At 51.9% G+C, this 16442-nt stretch overlaps 1 protein-coding gene across 1 annotated transcript in view; it reads right to left on the reverse strand.

The window, feature by feature from the left end:
- Positions 1–471: 471 nt before the first annotated feature.
- Positions 472–16442, reverse strand: part of HAP2 (hapless 2) — a 198702-nt gene continuing 182731 nt past the window's right edge. Inside the window, exons 9-10 of the mRNA XM_087399558.1 lie at positions 3110–3280; positions 472–624 (exon numbers count right to left, since the gene is read on the reverse strand). Coding sequence (XP_087255684.1) covers positions 472–624; positions 3110–3280 — 324 coding nt within the window. The remainder of the gene's footprint in view (positions 625–3109; positions 3281–16442) is intronic.

A 16442-nucleotide genomic window follows, 5' to 3' on the forward strand; every position in this document is an offset into this window, starting at 1 on the left:
AATCACGAGGACATCAATGGGGCCCTAGTAACACCTAGATGAAGTTGGTTACGAATCAGTTGCCTACGGCAGCAGTGAGGTACACCTCCAAGGCCATGAACGTTCCAACTGACAGTCCTCATCGGCGAGAGGAGGCTGAAAGAAAAACTCTACCTGACCTGGTAGCAGAGATATCCTTCTCCTGGGAAAAATTCCTCCTATCAAGAAGAGGGAAGTCAACTGGGGAAAGTACTCCCACACCTGCAGAGGGGGACACTCTATCCATGGTGCTCTGAACAAGGTGCTCCCCAAGGGTAGAGGGTACAAACTCCTCTAAATCAAACTCTGGCATGTCTGCGAGAACTGTAAAAGATTCCTGAATGATGCTCTTGGCGCAGGTGTGCGGAGGATCCCTGTGGATGAAGGAGTAGAAGCAATAATCCCCTTGCCTCTGTCAAGAGGTGAAGAAGTAGGAACGAGAGGGAAAGGGGGCTACTGCTGCTGATTGATCTCAGCCAAAATAGCAGCATTAGCCTGGAGTAAGACACGAGCTTGCTCCCTAGGAGAAAGCTCCTTCACATGAACATTTGAAGGGATAGGAGCAACCTCATCAACACAAGGAACTAAAATAGGTATATCTCCTACCTGTAAGGGAGGGTCCGTGGTGCCATCACAGTAGCCTCCTGATGTGGAGCTGGCTCAACAACTCTGACTGGCACCCAACGGGGGATGATGGAACAGGACGTACTGAAGGTCCCATGCATGTTGTAAATGAAGGTCCAGGAGGGGAGGTTGTAGCCGACGGTCTTAGGTGAGAGGTGGAAGGTCCAGCAGCGCAAGAACTGGTAGGATGTGCGGTAGAACGTGAAGTAGGTCCAGCCGAGGTGGCGCTAGGAGGCGCTACACCCGTGGACTTTTTAGGCCTTTTCTTTTTTTTCTTCCTTGGGCAATCCTTGGCAAAGTGCCCAAGGGTCCTACATATCCTACATTGATCCTGTCTCCTAGCGATCTCGACTCTATGTTTGAAGAAGGAGCCATCTGGATGCTAGAGCATGATGTGTTCATCCATAAGGTTAGGGTCAGAGACAACGACCCTAACACGTGGTACCCCGTCCGATGTGACTGCCTCTGCTGCCGAAGAAGGCATCCCAGGAGGGGGGATCTTGGTGATTATCCCAAAAGCAGCCCCAATGAAAGATAAGAGTCGATGGTACACCTGAGGGAGGCCACGGAATCTAAGGAAGAGTGAAAATGTCTGGCCATCCTTCTCCACAAGGTCAAAGCCCAACGAGAAAGGTGTCAAGAAGATTCTCCTGGAGCTCAGTGCCAAAGGACTGGCCTGAAGCACTGTACCTGCTACATCCGGGGAATAAAAAATGACCTGAAGGAAACCTCGATCAAGCAGACGAACATCTGTGAGGTGCCCTGCGAGGTCTCCAGGTAAAGCGACGAGCATCCAGTCCCTGGCCTGTAATCTGGAAGGGTGGGACCCATGGATGCAAGCGAAGAGCGAAGTCGAGCTCTTCTGCTCTATATCTTTTCTGAGCTACTGCAGCTCGTCTTTTGAGAATGTGATGGTTTTCACAGCCGGTGGAAGCGGGTGAGGATTGGCTGAAGGTTGAGCCATCGTCAATCGAGGTGGAAAGCGGGTGAGGATTGGCTGAAGGCTGAGCATCGTCAATCGAGGTGGAAAGGCCGACACGAACATAGTTGAAATTTGTCCGACTAAAATGCTGCTAGGAAGGAGATGAAGAAGGCTGAGGGGAGGGAGACTAGGATTGAGAAAGAGAGGAGGAGGGGGGGAGAGGCTAAGAGAGGGAGGAGAAGGGGAGAGGAGGAGAGAGGCTAGAGAGGGGTGAGGGAAGGGAGCTGAGGTAGGCAGGGAGAGACTGAGGGGAGGAGAGGGGCTGAAGGAGGCATGGAGGGGTAGGGGCGGGGAAAGGTGGGGGTGAAGGCGGGGAAAGGGGCGGGGATAGAGAGGCGGGGAGGGGCCTGAGGGGAGGGAGGAGAGAGGGGCGGGAAAGAGAGGCAAAGGGCAGCACCGTAGGCAGGGAGCAGCAGCAGCCTAGATAGATTTGGCCATACCCTTATAAAAACTGCCCAAAATAGTAATTGGCCTCCATTAGTAAACCAAACTTCTGCAACACCCCTTTGGGATAAGATGAATGAGACCCTTTGTAATTGAACCAAGCATAGTATCAAAGTCCCAAATGCATTGCAGGGCTGAGGTAAGATGGTCCCCAATCATGTTTCAGAAAGCAAGGAAAAAGGAGGGTGTCAATCTATTTGAGCTTGTCGACCTCCTCTTGTGAAGAATTGCAATCCTAAATTCCAGATTTGTGAAAGGTGCATCAAGTGAGACTTTCATGTCTGGTTTCACCAATGTTGGACTACCCTTTTTAAAAAAATATATGTCATCATCTCTAATGTGTCAGGATCTGCTGAAAGAAGGCATAAAAATCAGGAGCTCTATGTACTATGGCATCATGATAGATTTGAATAGATTCATCCTGTCATAGTCAATAAGCTAAGAAACACTTTCTCTACCATGTCTTGGGCCAAGGGTCATCAAGAAGTGTTTATTGACTCTTCCTTCCATTTGGATCCAAAAGGACTCCTATGCATGAAAGGCATCCTCTGCTCTCTAATCTAACAAAACCTGCTAATGAGCCCTTGTTGTAGCAAGGTGCTCCTGAATCCAAGCATCTGTAGGTCTTACCTCTGGAGGGTCACTACTTGCTATTGGAGGCCACTCTCATGTCTGAGAATCTCATGTCTCTTGGGGTTGCCATAAAGTCTGATTTGAAGATCACACGAGTTTGAAATTCCCTATATAGATGCATAGATGCCGCCCTTGGTAATAGAATCGGCATGATCGCATCCTCTATCCTAAGGGTATCCCTTTAACTTCATAAAAAATACATTTTAGATAAACACTTAAAATGCTAGTTAATAATTACTTATAAAAAAGGAGGTGATTTTGATTGAATAAGTGAATCCTAAATGTAGCAAGAAAGAGTTCAATCATATTTACCTTTATATAGTTAAACACTACATATCAAAAAGAAGGTGAATTTGATTGAATAAGTGAATCCTGAATGTAGCAAAGAAAGAGTTCGATAATATTTACCTTTACATAGTCAAGAAGTTGATAAGCTAAGCAATATCCAACAGTTTTTGTGCAAGGAACATTTACTTGAACAAATGCTTCATAAGATGTCCCTATAAGATCACATTGTGCACCTGATTCTGAGTACTTTTGCCTATCTATAATAAGCCATTCCGAGGCATTGATTCCTTTCTGTAGAGTAAATAATAGAACAAGAAAAATAAGCCACTTACATACATATCTAGAAAGTCCAACTTTCCAAATATTATAAGTGTTGATAAATATTATGTTTCATTCAGGGAAACGTCATTTCTCACTGCTGTATTTTCTTCCTTTTCCATTGAAAGTGTCTTGGAAAGAGACCCGATGGGATCCCTAAGAAGTCTTGCTAGGCATAACCATTGCCAAGACAAAATCATGATGACTAAGAGATGAAAGAAACAAGCTGAAATGAAGAAGATTCATTCACATGTAAGGGAGAAGAATGCTTGAGAAATAGAGATATTTGGGTCTAGACTTCACAAAGAGAATCCATGCATGGAGAGAAGATATGAAAGAATTCTTATCCTTTTAGTGTAAAAGGTCACCACAGCTCAGTTTTTTTGTAGCGCCTTGTTTATGTTATCTTTCTTTTCATCACTTCTTGAACTCGCGTCTTCTTAACAAAGCAGCACAATACTACATTCGTTTTTACTAGACAGGCCAAGTTATCATTCATTTCAATTTATGGCTCCAACAATAATCTGTTCTTAACACAAATCTTGTCTATATGTATTGGTAGAATCCTTTTCTTATCATTTGCCATCTTTAATGTGGGCTGATCCCCCCACCCAGCTTAGGGGACAATAATCAGATGGGAAGGCTTATAACAAACAGCAAGGTGGAGAACTGGGTCGAACATGAAACAACCCATTCCCAAAGGAGCTGCCCTTACTTGCAAATGTGCCTCAAATTTTTAACGTAAGTATTCACTATAGTTCTAGTTAGTCACATGAAATGGTAACACCAGGCCCAAAGTTTTCAACCACATTCCCTAATTTGCATCACCATAATGTGGAACTCCTTGAGCTTAAGAAATTCTGGCTCCTCTCTGATTGTGAGAGTCTTATGAAGGAAATCTGGCTACTTTCTCCCTCTTATGCGTTCAGCTGTTTAACAATTCACTCCAACACTAAGAAAAGTGCAAGAGTAGTATCAACTTGGCTTCCTCTTTCATGCTGCTATATTGAGCACTAGAGCACTAATGCTCATCTCCAGCCTGCAACCTGTGCCTAGCCCACCATTGCTCCTACCTCATCCTGCTTCCCATCTCCATCCTCCCTTTTCTCTCCTGCCTTCCATAGTCCTATGGGCTGTTGCGATTTTGTGCACTAAAGGGTCTTTCACTCTCTCTTCAAGTGGTGATTGGATCGACAACATTAGGTGGATATTTTTTTCCTACAAACATCAGGATGCCTTCTTCACGTATTATGGCTGTTGTTGTTGCAGCTTGGTGGAGCTTCAGGAACACATTATGGAGGGTCTCTCCCATTTGCAAGATGAGATTGATAGGCATCTAGTTATGTGGATGATTCTATTTTAGATGAGCTTGGAACGCCTCTTGCTGCCTCACAGTACATGCAATGGTCCAGATTGGAGAGAGGTCTTGCTTCTTTTTTGTGATCTTGGAGGTTTTCAAGGATCTTCCTAAATAACAGAGACTTCAGCTGACTAGCCACCTCCAACGGAATGGCAGGAGGAGTTCTCAAATGAATGCAACCATCCCTCTACAGTGAGCCTCTACGTATCAAGTTGTCTGAGGGGAGGGGTTCCTATCCTTCCGGAGGTGTTACTGGAGGCCAAAGGCCGCTGGCGTGAGAAGCATGAGTGTTGCAATGCTCTAATGCAATGGATCGCACAGAGTGCACCGTGCAGTGGTGTGCGAGTGTCGCATGTTGTACTGCAATGAACAACGACGTATGAGTGCACTATGTTAAATGACAATCACATGAGAACTCCACAACATAAGCAGAAGAAGAAAACCTCGTCATACACTAGTGAACAATCCCCATATCGGAAAGAGACAAGAAAAATGAGAAAGTGACCAAGATGGCCAAAGTACATATAACTAGACCAGTGTCTACAGGTCACAAGTCACAAGTCACAAGAACACACAAGTCTATCCCCATAGTAGACAGAGGGTACACACAAGTCTCTCCACACTCTCTCCTTGGTGAGCTCGTAGCTCCAACCTCTATCTCTCCTCACACTCTCCTTTCTCCCGCTCCAGTGCCGAACACCAAATGCTCAATGCTGAATCTCCCCCTTCCCTCTCCATCTTCGCCTTCATCCTCATCCCCGCCTTGGAGGATCCCTTCTTTGCTGAGAATCCCCCCCCCTTCTTCGCATTGGTCATCCTCTTATCTCCTTCGCTGTTGAGGATAGCCGTTGGGCCACTAGCTCTCTTGATGGCTACGGCAACTTCCTGACTTCTTGACTCGCTAGCCTCTTCTAGTCAGAATGGTGTAAATTCTCCATGTGCAGGTGAGCTGGATCACCGCACCACTGAACCACTCTGTAATTGTAAATACTCTTGACTGCTCCATGTGCTAAGCTCACTCTCCCTGTGTGCAGCTCTCGATGAGATCGCCTTGGACATGATACTCCTGGTTGACCTGTGGTTGACATGTGTCGACGCATGGTTGCCTCAGATAGTACTCCTGGATGAACCCGTGTGGTCAACTCCTTGTGTCGTGTGGCTGACCTGTGTTGACACATGGTCAACATGTGGTCAACACCTGTCGTCATGTGGTCAACGCCTGTCGACATGTGGTCAACGCATGTCGTCATGTGGTCAGGGGTGTTTCTATTGTAACAGTTTCCCCCACCACTATCATTCACCGTCCTAGTGAATAGAAATGGAAGAGGAACCTGTCAAAGAAAAAAGAACTTTCAAACCATTGATATGGTGATGAAGTAGGAAAAGAAAATGGTACAGACCATGTGGCTGGCTGTGCGAGTAATTCCAAAATTTGTATTAAAATGAAACTCTAAAAATAAACTGTTGCTTGATAAAGGATAGCATGGAAAATTGCAAAAAAAACTGAGTACATCCTGAGATAGAACACCCTGATATTTACATTGAGAGCCAATCAGCCTGGCAAAAATCTCATAGTGCAAAAAAACCAAAAGCCCATGTATCAAATTACTGAGGGAGGTCATTAGTAGCCTTCTCCTCTGCCTTCTCCTCTTCCGCCTTCTTATGTAGCTCTATGGCCTTTTGCTCATCCCTTTGCTCTGCCCTCTGCCCCATTCATATGTAGCTGTGGATGGGGTGTCTCCTCCTCAGCCTCAAGCGTGTCCATCACGTTTGTCAGATTTTCATACTTGGCTTTATACCGGTGGTATCGCCGGTAGTAGTGGACTGGGAAGTTTGGAGGGTGGCCAACTATGCCCGAAGGTCTGTGAATTCTTCCTCCATGGATGAACGCTTCTTCTCCAATTCAGCCACTCTAGATTCTGATTTTTCCTGGGCAATCTCTGAGGAAGACAACAACTCCTTTAATTGTGTGATCTCCTGCTGAAATCTGGTCACCTCTATGACATGCTGGCTTTGCAAAGTTGCAGAGCTGCTACATGCTGGCTGCGTAGTGTTGTCATTTCTGCTTCCCATTCCTGCTTGTGACTGTGGAGGCGATCCTCGAGGGCAGCCCGCTGAATGTTCCAAGCGATGTCACGCTCGTGAATAGCTGAGTCCTTCTCTTTCTGCCACCTTTCCTCCTGTTGCCAAAGTGACACCTCTGTGGCGCGCTGCTGGGCTGCTTGAGCTCTCTTAAATTCTAATTTCAAATGTTGCTACTGGGAGAGGAGCTTATGAGCATAACATGTGGAATTGAAGACCGCTGTCCCCAGTTGCATGAAAGTGTCATCCATGGTACGCTGAGCAAGATGCAAGGACCTCTTCATCCAGGCGTACCTATCGCTGTAATTCATCCTATCAGCCAAATTAATCACGTCCCCCAATTCCTCAAACATGTCAGGGAGAGCTCCCTCTTCCTCCATAGACAGGTTGCCTATAGGTGCCAATTGATCTAAGTGCACAAAACGCCCTCGAGGTCTTTCTGTTCTGTGCGAGGCATTCCTGCAAAGGAATGGTGAAGATTTGATTCAGATCCTCCTCTTCCCCACATATTGGTGAGCGTAATCTTCATTCTGTTTTTCCACAAGAGAAACATTTGAAAGCGGTGGGCCTGATGAAGCAACTATGTAAGCTGTGAACATATCATTCTCATGAAGGGGTGGGCAATCCACACACTTGGGCCAACTCCCTCTCTCAAATACCTCCTCTGATGCTGAAGTGGGTGATGGAGGATCTCCTGGGGAGGGGCTCCCACTCCGGTCTCTGCTCCTATCTTTGCCCTGTGGTGGTCGTGGTGGGGAGGCCGAAATGTGAAGTACGCCCTGAGAAGACAGTCCCTGAGAAAGCCCGTGGGAGTCAGGGCCCAAAGTAAGATTCAGGTCCAACACGGTGAAAATGGTGGTGAAGGAAGATGAAACAGCTACAGTCCTTCGCAAAAATACACTTTTCGAGGAAGTCACTGGTACAACACCCATCGTCACTCGTACAACAGGGGGTGCAATTAGACCCACTGAAACTCTGGAGATCCCTGGAGAAGCTTGGATAAGTGTGACTGATGGAGATGCAAGTCTGGGCCAGGCACATGCGAAGTGACTGATGGAGATACGAGACATGTCACTAATGGGGAACCTGTAACAGAATGTACTGAAGAAGCTCTGGGGCAGACTGCATCAGGTTGTGCTCGCCGAGGTGCCCTCCTTGTCAAAAGAGGAGAGGAGGCAGGAACTCGGGAAGTGATAGTGAAAGAGATGGCAGAGGTGGTGACAGGAGGGGAGAGGGATGACGAGGGGAGGCGACCTGTGACAATGGAAGGAGGGTTGGCCTTCCACTGGTGCAGTAAGAATGTGAGGTGGGACCCACAGGTACAGGTATATGTTCCCCGACGCTTGCGGACTGTGTTACGAAAGGCAGAGTAGAAGAGCGAGGCGAAATCGTAGGGAGTGACGGAGAGAATGGAGTCTAGGACAGAATGGATCGCCTTGGTGATGAAGAAGTGTCCTGGGGCAGAGTAGAAGTGAGTGAATAAATACCTTGCTAAAAGCGCCTCTCTGTTGTTTCCTCGAGAACCTTCTTGCACTCATGCCCCCGGCGATGAGGTTAACACGTTGACAAGAAGGACATGAATGTGAGTGAGTCGGTGTGAGGTGGCAAAAAGGAAATTGTGGGAAGACGGAGATATGCGGATACGAGACTAGGAGTGAACATATGACAGGAATTCAAGAATCCAAATGTGTCTGTTGCAAAGTCATAAGACTGAATAAACGCAGTACACATTTGGACGTCCACCGGGGGAAGTGTGACAGCATCAAACTCCATGAGAGACATGCGGGTTATCTCATGAGGTGACAAGATGCTGGACAACTTGAGTGTGGGATCAAGGAAAGGTTTGAAAACCACCCGAATGATCGAGGAAGATGAAGCAGGGGATGGAAGATCGCAAGCTGTACTTTGTGGGGCCAAATCACCACCACCGGTACTGTGCCCACTAGATGCCTTGGATGGCGTCTTGATAGTACCTGTGGGGGGTAGAGTCAGAGCCTCCATGATCTGAATCAGAGGAACTCGAAAAAGGGGATAGCTCCTCATCTAATATGATAGTGATCGAGGATTACTAAAAAGCGAGCGAAGAAAAGCGAGCGAGGCCAAATAAGCGAGCGTGGACAAACAACAATGCAAGGTGTTATCTGTTTAATAACAACCACATCATATTCATCCAGGACAGCCAATTACCACAATTTATGCTCCAAGAAAGCTTAACCACTCGCTTGCATCTTGGCTAGCATGTTTCCAGAAGTACGTGTTCAAATCATGTTTCCTTTGCTGTGAAAAAGTACATGTATGGGTGACAGAAGTATTACAAAACCATACAAACTGCTCTGTCACTCCATGAGAATGTTGCCTTCTTCCCTTCAAACAAGGGGCTGGCACACCATAACTTGCACTTCTACCAAGTGCATTGATTAGTACCCCACATCGTCTCCGACTCTCTGCCAAGTAGCCAAAGCGTCTCCGACTCTCTGCCAAGTAGCCAAAGCATGTGACAACGCTATGTGGTTCGGTTCTCCTGATTGCCCAATTGGCTTCATGAATATCTATCTCTCTACAAACCACGTCCTATGATGGACTTTTAAAATCAATTTGTCTTCTTTTTCCTATCACTCTCCTTATTGTCACTGTCATGTATTCTGGTCGATGACTATCATTTGCATGGACCGATTTTGAACATTTTGAACCCCGTTTTTTTTTTTGCCGAAAAAACAGTGCTAATTATATTACTTCGAGAACAAGATACAAAAGGTCAGCTTGTAGCTGACGGGCTGCGTTCACAAATCGGACGCAGCCCTAAAAGGTAACATAATAAATCATACTCTCACGGAGGGATAAGACGAGTGTGAATGAACAGCCATCGGGGTGGTGAGTAGTGCCACCGAAGGCCCTGCGAAGTCTGCTCGAAGAAGAGGCCCTGTGTGTCCCAAGCTCGGAGGAAGCGTCTCCGCTTCTCCTGACCGGCCCGGGAATCTCCCTGAATCTGGTCCCACTGGCCTCTGAGGGTATGAATAATCTCGCTCCAAATCTCCGTCATGATCTGGGCAGTCGATAAGGAGGTGCCACCGAGGATCTGCGCGCAGCGCGAGGTCCAGATGTGCCACCCTGCAATGCTGCTAATAATCTCCCAGACTGGCTGTCTCTCCCGAACTCCTGTATCAGCCTCTGCTAGGTGCTACGGGATACCCTCGAGCGACCCCACGTCCCCTGTGTGATAAGGAAAGTGGAGTCCTGTTGGCATGCCTCGAATAAGTGATGAAGACCAGGTGCGGTGCTGCACCAACAGAACGCGCCCCAATTGATCAATCCTAGCTCTGGTGCTGCGCGAGTAAGAATCCCGAAAGTCCACCTCCACACTTCCTGGGCGCGAGTGCAGCTCCACAGGCAGTGTTTTGGTGACTCCTCATCCTCATGGCAAATCTGGCAGCATCCGTCCTGGCCTATCTGCCGCAACCAGCTCCCCACTGGAAGACCTTTGTGGGCAAGAAGCCACAGGAAGTATGAGATCTTCCACGGCCGCCAGCTCTCCCACAAGGCCTTCCAGAATGCCTGCAAAAAGAACCTGGAAATACCCTGTGCATACCAGCTGGGCCGCTAGGTGGGGGGGCGGCTCTGCATCCTCCCAAGAACTCGCCTGCCCAGAGTCGTGCTGTAGGCGAAGAAGGAAGTCGGCCCCTGTCCTGTCACAATCTCTGGCCACCACCACTCTCCTGGGTCCCAATCAAGCTCTGACAAGGCCCGCCCCTCCCAGAGCCAGAGACGCCAAAGCTGCATCTGGTCCTGCTCGATGCTAGGATCGGTACGCCAAACCTTCCCCAAAAGGCCTACGACCCGAACCCTCTGCCATGGGAGTAGGGGGTCGATGAGCGCATCCTCTCTCCTGAGTCGTCCATCCCCAAAAACCGCGAAGAAGGAGATAGAGGAGTCATCCATACGTCCTGCGATCACCAGTGGGATGCCACGGGGGGTGAACTGTCCCAGCCAGCGGGCGTCACCAGGCATGAGGACCTGAGGCTCAGGTGGAACCAACCAATCAGCTGGGATCGCGCCGTCAATCTCCGTGCGTCTCACCTGGGCTCCACGTGCACCTCCAGCTGCGTCTGCAAGATCAGCCGTCTCCAGATATCTGTACGTATCCCTCCAAACTCGAAGGGACCGGGCTGGCCCCCTCATCCAGCCATCCCACCTGATATGTGATCTCTCCCCCAACTGAAGGCCCTCGGCATCTCTGACCTGACCGTTCCAGATAAGCGGCTGGCGATCGATCTCCTCCTGACAGCTAGGAGGGGACTGAATGAGACTGAGGTGGAGCCGCCTCCAAACCATGAGGAGGCTACGAACGAGTGGGGAACGGGGCGGAAGTGAAGATCCACCTGAGGGACGGTAGCCACTCTCCACCTCGACGCGGGACACAAGAACCGACTCCCTGCTGAAATAACATCTTCCACGTCTGCCCCCCCGGGGTCAAACCGCGGATGACAAGCTTGCCTAACAAGGCCTGACTCTGAAGCTCTGGATCGATGACCCCCAGGCCACCCTCAGCCTGCAGAAGAATGACTGTCTGCCAAGCAACCCTGGCTCTGGTATCTCTGAGACCATCCTCCCCGGACCAAAGGAAGTTCCGAACCAGCCTCCTGAGCTGTGCCACGCTGGATCTCGAGAAACACCAGCAGGAAGCCACATACCAAGCCGTGGCTAGGAGGACCTGGTTAACTACCAGGGCACGACCTGCAAGGGAAAGCTTAGCAGTGCTCCAGAAAGCCAGCTTCCGTCGGATGGAGTCTAGCACCGGGAGAAACTGCTGAGCTGGCGTGATGTCTAGGCCAACCTGAAAACCAAGGTATCTAGCTGTCTGTCCCCGTGGAATCCATCTGAAACCCAAAAACCTCCCCCACTGAGAACACGCCCCGGGGTCTGTGAGAAAACCAACTGATTTGTTCCAATTGATTTTCGCACCAGCGGCCGAGCAGAAGACCTCCAGGGCCATCCGCACCCTCTCTAGCATCCTCTCATCGTCCTGGACATACAGGGCTGTATCATCTGCGTACTCCGAGTCCAAAAGCTCCGTGTCCTCCCGGAGTGGAAGGCGAACACCCCTGATCCCTGTAGACCTCGCCCGAAGGTAGTAAGTCATAGCCTCGGCGAAGAAGAGAAACAGGTAAGGAGCAAGGGGGCAGCCCTGACGCACTGATCTCTCCAAGCTAAAGCGCTCACCCATCCTGCCTCCAATGATGACCCTGCTAGAAGCTGTTGTACAAAGCTGAAATACCCTGAATCCAACCTGCTGGGAAACCTAGCCGCTCCAGAGTCCCCTCCAAAAAGGACCAGTCCACTCGATCGTAGGCCTTCTCAAAGTCGAGAAGTAGAATGGCAAGGTGTGATCCGCTGTGCTGAGCCCACTCCGCCACCTCTGAAAAGGTGAAGACATTATCCAGGATACTGCGATCCTGGACAAAGCATGTCTGAGTGTCATGGATGAGGTCTGGGAGTAGAGGCCGAACTCTGGCGCTGATCATCTTGGCGAGGAGTTTGTAGGCAGTGGTAAGGAGAGTGATCGGGCGCCACTGACGGATCTCCTGTCTATCTCCTCCCTTCGGGATGAGGCAAATCAGTCCCGAGGAGAGGCTCTCTGGCATCTGACCGCTGCTGAAAATCCTCTGCAGAGCTGCAAGGAGGGGCTGATGGATCTGGTCCCAGAAGGAGGTGAAGAATGCCCGGGATAGCCCATCCTCACCTGGGCATTTCTGTCTGTCGATGGCCATCAAGGCCTCCAACATCTCGTCCATGGTGAACGGTGCCAACAACGTCGCCTGCATGCTAGGCTGGACCAGGGATGGAATGTGCCTCCACACCTCCTCACGGTCACGTTGAGTACGAGGGGCAAGCGGCTCCTGCTGGAAGAGGGTCCTGTAGAAGTCAGTGGCCAACCCCAAGAGCTCCCCCGGATCCGTAATGATGTGACCATCCGCTGTCCTGAGACTCCGAAGCTGATCACCTGCAGCTCTCTGGCCATGCGTCCTGAAGAACTCCCTGCACATCCGGTCACCCTTCCGGGCCCAGAAGGAGAGAGAGGCGTGATAGGAAAACTCTGAGCGACGCTAGAGTGTCTCCTCCAGAAGGGCTCTGGCTCGAAGGGCCTGGATCCGAAGCTCCTCCGAGCCCGGGGAAGCCTGCTGGAGTCGCTGAATGGAGGCGAGGTCCCTCCGAAGAGCTCTCTCTCTGCCCCACCAATCCTGTCGAACTTGTAGGGCTGCGAGCTGGCAGATCTGTCTGGACTCCTGCAAAGCCTGCGCCACCGAGCCAACCAAATCCACGCACTCGCCCCAGTCTCTGTCCCAAAGACTGCAAATACTGCTGCGCACATCCTCCCTCGAGAAAATGGAGTCAGGAATCCGGCATGAGCGGGGGGGAAGGGACTGAGCTGCCGAATCTAATGATAAGAACACAGGCGCATGGTCGGACAGTGTCGTCCCTGGAACTATACCCGCCTGACCGCCTCTGCCGATGGCCCAATCACTAACATAAAATCTATCCAGCCTCTCCAGGAGTCTGCCTCCTTCCCTGCGGAAGCCCCACGAAAAGTCCAAGCTCCCGTGCCAGCGTCGGAAGAACGGGTCTCGCCAACTGTCCCTTCCTCCTGTCGCAAAGATAAAAGAGTCCCAAGCTGACTGCTCTGCCTGAGACATACCTGTAAACTCCGGTCCTCTGCCCTGCTGGTCCTCCAAGGTCTCCAGATTGTTGAAGTCACCTCCAACAATCCAGGAATCCATGTCTGGGAGAATCCCTGTAAGTGTCCTCCAGAAGGTGGCCCTACAACGAAGATCTGTGGGAGCATAAATGTTGAGGACTCCAACTCTGGATCCCTCCAGTTCCAGGCCTACCCAAAGGGCACGGCCTGGTATCAGCGTGCCATGACCGAAAACTCCCTGGGCTAGCTGCTCGCCCACGGAGATACAAACACCACCACTCCTCCCCAGTGCGCCGATCGAGGGCTCCCAATAAGTGTGAGAACGTCCAGGGAGAATCTTCCCGCATCTGCGGGAGTGAGCCGCAGAAAGCTTGTGCTCCTGGAGCAGAAGTACATCCAAACGACCTATCACTGCTGGCTGAAGTTCCTGTCTCAAAATGAGCTTCCTAGGACCACGGGTTCCAGAAGAGTGAAACCCGTTCACATTCCAAGAAACGAGGTGTAGGCTCATGGTGAGGGCTGGGAGGCTGCGAACAGCTGTCTGCTCGCGGTCGAAGTCGAAGAAGAAGCTGACATCTCGGAGTGGAGACGCTGACGCTTATGGGAAGGTTTGGAGGGGGAGGCGGGGTCATCCTACCCGTCCTTCAACACCTTCAGCAAAGGCGAGAGGCCTTTGGTACCATGAACGAAAGCTTTCTCGAGCCAGCTCGAGATCTCTGAGGTGGTCATGCCGTAGAAAGCGCAGAGTTTCTGAGGGGTCCAGGCTCTGACATCTTGGGGGAGGGGCCAAGACAGGGGGGGCCTGAGGATCACAATCAGTCTGAAGCGTTTGGCGGCGCAACGCCACCGCAGGCGCACGTCACCCTCGGACCACTGAGTCTCGAGAAGCTGCCCACCGGACGGGCCTATCCAGGAGCAAACCTGAGCATGTGTCTGCTCCCTGAGAGCCTCCCATACCGAGTCGTCTGTCCAGGTCTCGGTGCCGTCGCTAAGGAACGTGAAAGCAAAGCTAGGGCCATCCCTGGGGGCCAAGGCGGCTATCTTCCCATCCGCCCCTTTGCGGAGCAGGAAGATACTGATGTCGAGGCAAGCAGGGAAAGTCCCGAGGTCGGCCACATCCAAGTAGTCCCAGGGGCCAGATCTATAAAAGTCGCGGGGGAGCTCTCTCTCCTGAAGCTGAGGCCCGTCGGAGTCTGCTACTGAGGGGCTAGCGGACAGAGAAGCCTGCTCCGGTGAAGGTGTAGACTCAGGGTGTCCTGCCAGCGGAGGGGGAGGGGGAGGAGGCTGGGGAATAGGCAACACAGACTCCTCAGGGGCGACTAGTGGAGGAGGAGGAGGAGGGGGATCGGGGGCTGCCCTCGGCTGAGGAACCGTCGGTGCAACTAGCTCTGCGGGAGAGCTGAAAGAGGCGGGGGGGGGGAGGGATGGGGATGCATCTGGAACTGGGGCTGAGAAGGAGGGGGAGAAGACTGAGGAGGACGAGGAGGGGGCTGAAGCTACGGGTCGGGAGAAGTGGGGTGCAGATGGGGGATGGCTTGGGGCTGAATGGGAAGAGGCTGGGGAGAGGAGGAGAGGGGGACCTGAGTCTGTGGAGGGCAGGCTACCGTCGAAGAAGATGCTCTCCCAGGTCCCTGGGGCGGCTGCCTGTCAGGTCTCTGAGGTGCAGCTGCAGGTTGGGTAACCTCAGCCTCTTTGCCTTTATCAGAAATCTTCTTGTTCTTTCCCCTTTTCCTTCTAACCTTAGTCCAGCCGCCAGCTAACTCTGGTCCGGGCTCCGGCTGCCTCTGCTCCTCCTGGCGTGGCTGCCCGGAGGGGGGGGGAGGGGGCGGAGAGGGGGTGGGCGGGGGGGGTCGAGAAGAGCTGGCGAAGCGTGGACAAACAGCCGCCAGGTGCCCGAAGCCGTGACACCTCAAACACTGCCCTGGCTGTCCGGTGACTACCATGCTCTAGGTGATGCTGCCGGCATCTGTCACGATCTCGATCACTGTCGGGAGAGTCGCAGGATCCGCCACAGCCACACGGACTCGGGGGGCTCCTGCCGTAGTCACCGCATCGGCGAAAGTATCGTGCATAACCCAGCCAAAGTGGGAGCCCAGGTCCCTGACAATCAGCCGTAGCTCAGCAGCAAGACCTGGAAAAACTAGCGTCACTGGATGACGAGGTATACGGAACCGAGCATCAAAATCCGCTGCGCTAAATCCGCGGTACCACGGGACTATCATGACAATCTTTCCATCCACAGTCGTGGGGGAGCCAGCAATCAGGTTGCTCGCCGCTTTCGCATTGGAGAGTTTGAGCCAGAAGATGCCCCTTCCCATAAGGGCCACCTCCTCAATATGGCCGTCCTCTAGCATGAGGGTGGACTGGAGCCACTCCCTGATGGCTGATCTGGAGGGGGAATGTCCAATGACTCTGCCATAAACAGAGGTAAGGGCAAAGTCATTGGCAACCTCCTGAACCCGAGATGATTGTTGCTCTGTCAGGATGACGCGGTAGGCATCTGGAGAGGGAGGGTCCGTCTGGGCCTCCGGTTCCGGGCAAGGGGCCGCCATACCGCCGAGACAAACTGCGAGGCTTCCGATGAGGAAAAGGCTGCCACCCAAACAAGGGAGGGGGGTAGATGCGGGAGGGTGGAGCCTGGGTGTGGCGGGAAGGATGGAGGGCGGGGGGCGGAGGAAGCGGGATGGGGGGGTAGGAAGCGGAGATGGCGCGAGGTGGAGGAGTGGGGGCGGGGATCGGGGGCGGTGGAGAGGAGGTGGGAACGGAAGCGGGGGCGGGGGAGAGGCGGAGTGGGGCGAGAGACGGACGGGGGGCGGGGGGAAGGGTGAAAAAAAAAAAAAAAGTGGAGCGAAGGGGCGGGGGAGGCGGGGGGCGGAGAGCAAGAAGGGGAGACGGGGGTGAAATGGAGGGGGGGGCAGTGAGGCGAAAGGGGGCAAGGGCGGGGGGCGAGGGGTGGGTGGGCGGAGCGGGAGGCGGGGGGGGTGTGAGTGGAGCGGAAGCGG

Source organism: Dipteris shenzhenensis, chromosome 28 (genome assembly GCF_047967505.1).
Source record: "Dipteris shenzhenensis isolate YYH24624 ecotype China chromosome 28, Dip_SZ_1.0, whole genome shotgun sequence".
Classification (NCBI taxonomy): Eukaryota; Viridiplantae; Streptophyta; class Polypodiopsida; order Gleicheniales; family Dipteridaceae; genus Dipteris; species Dipteris shenzhenensis.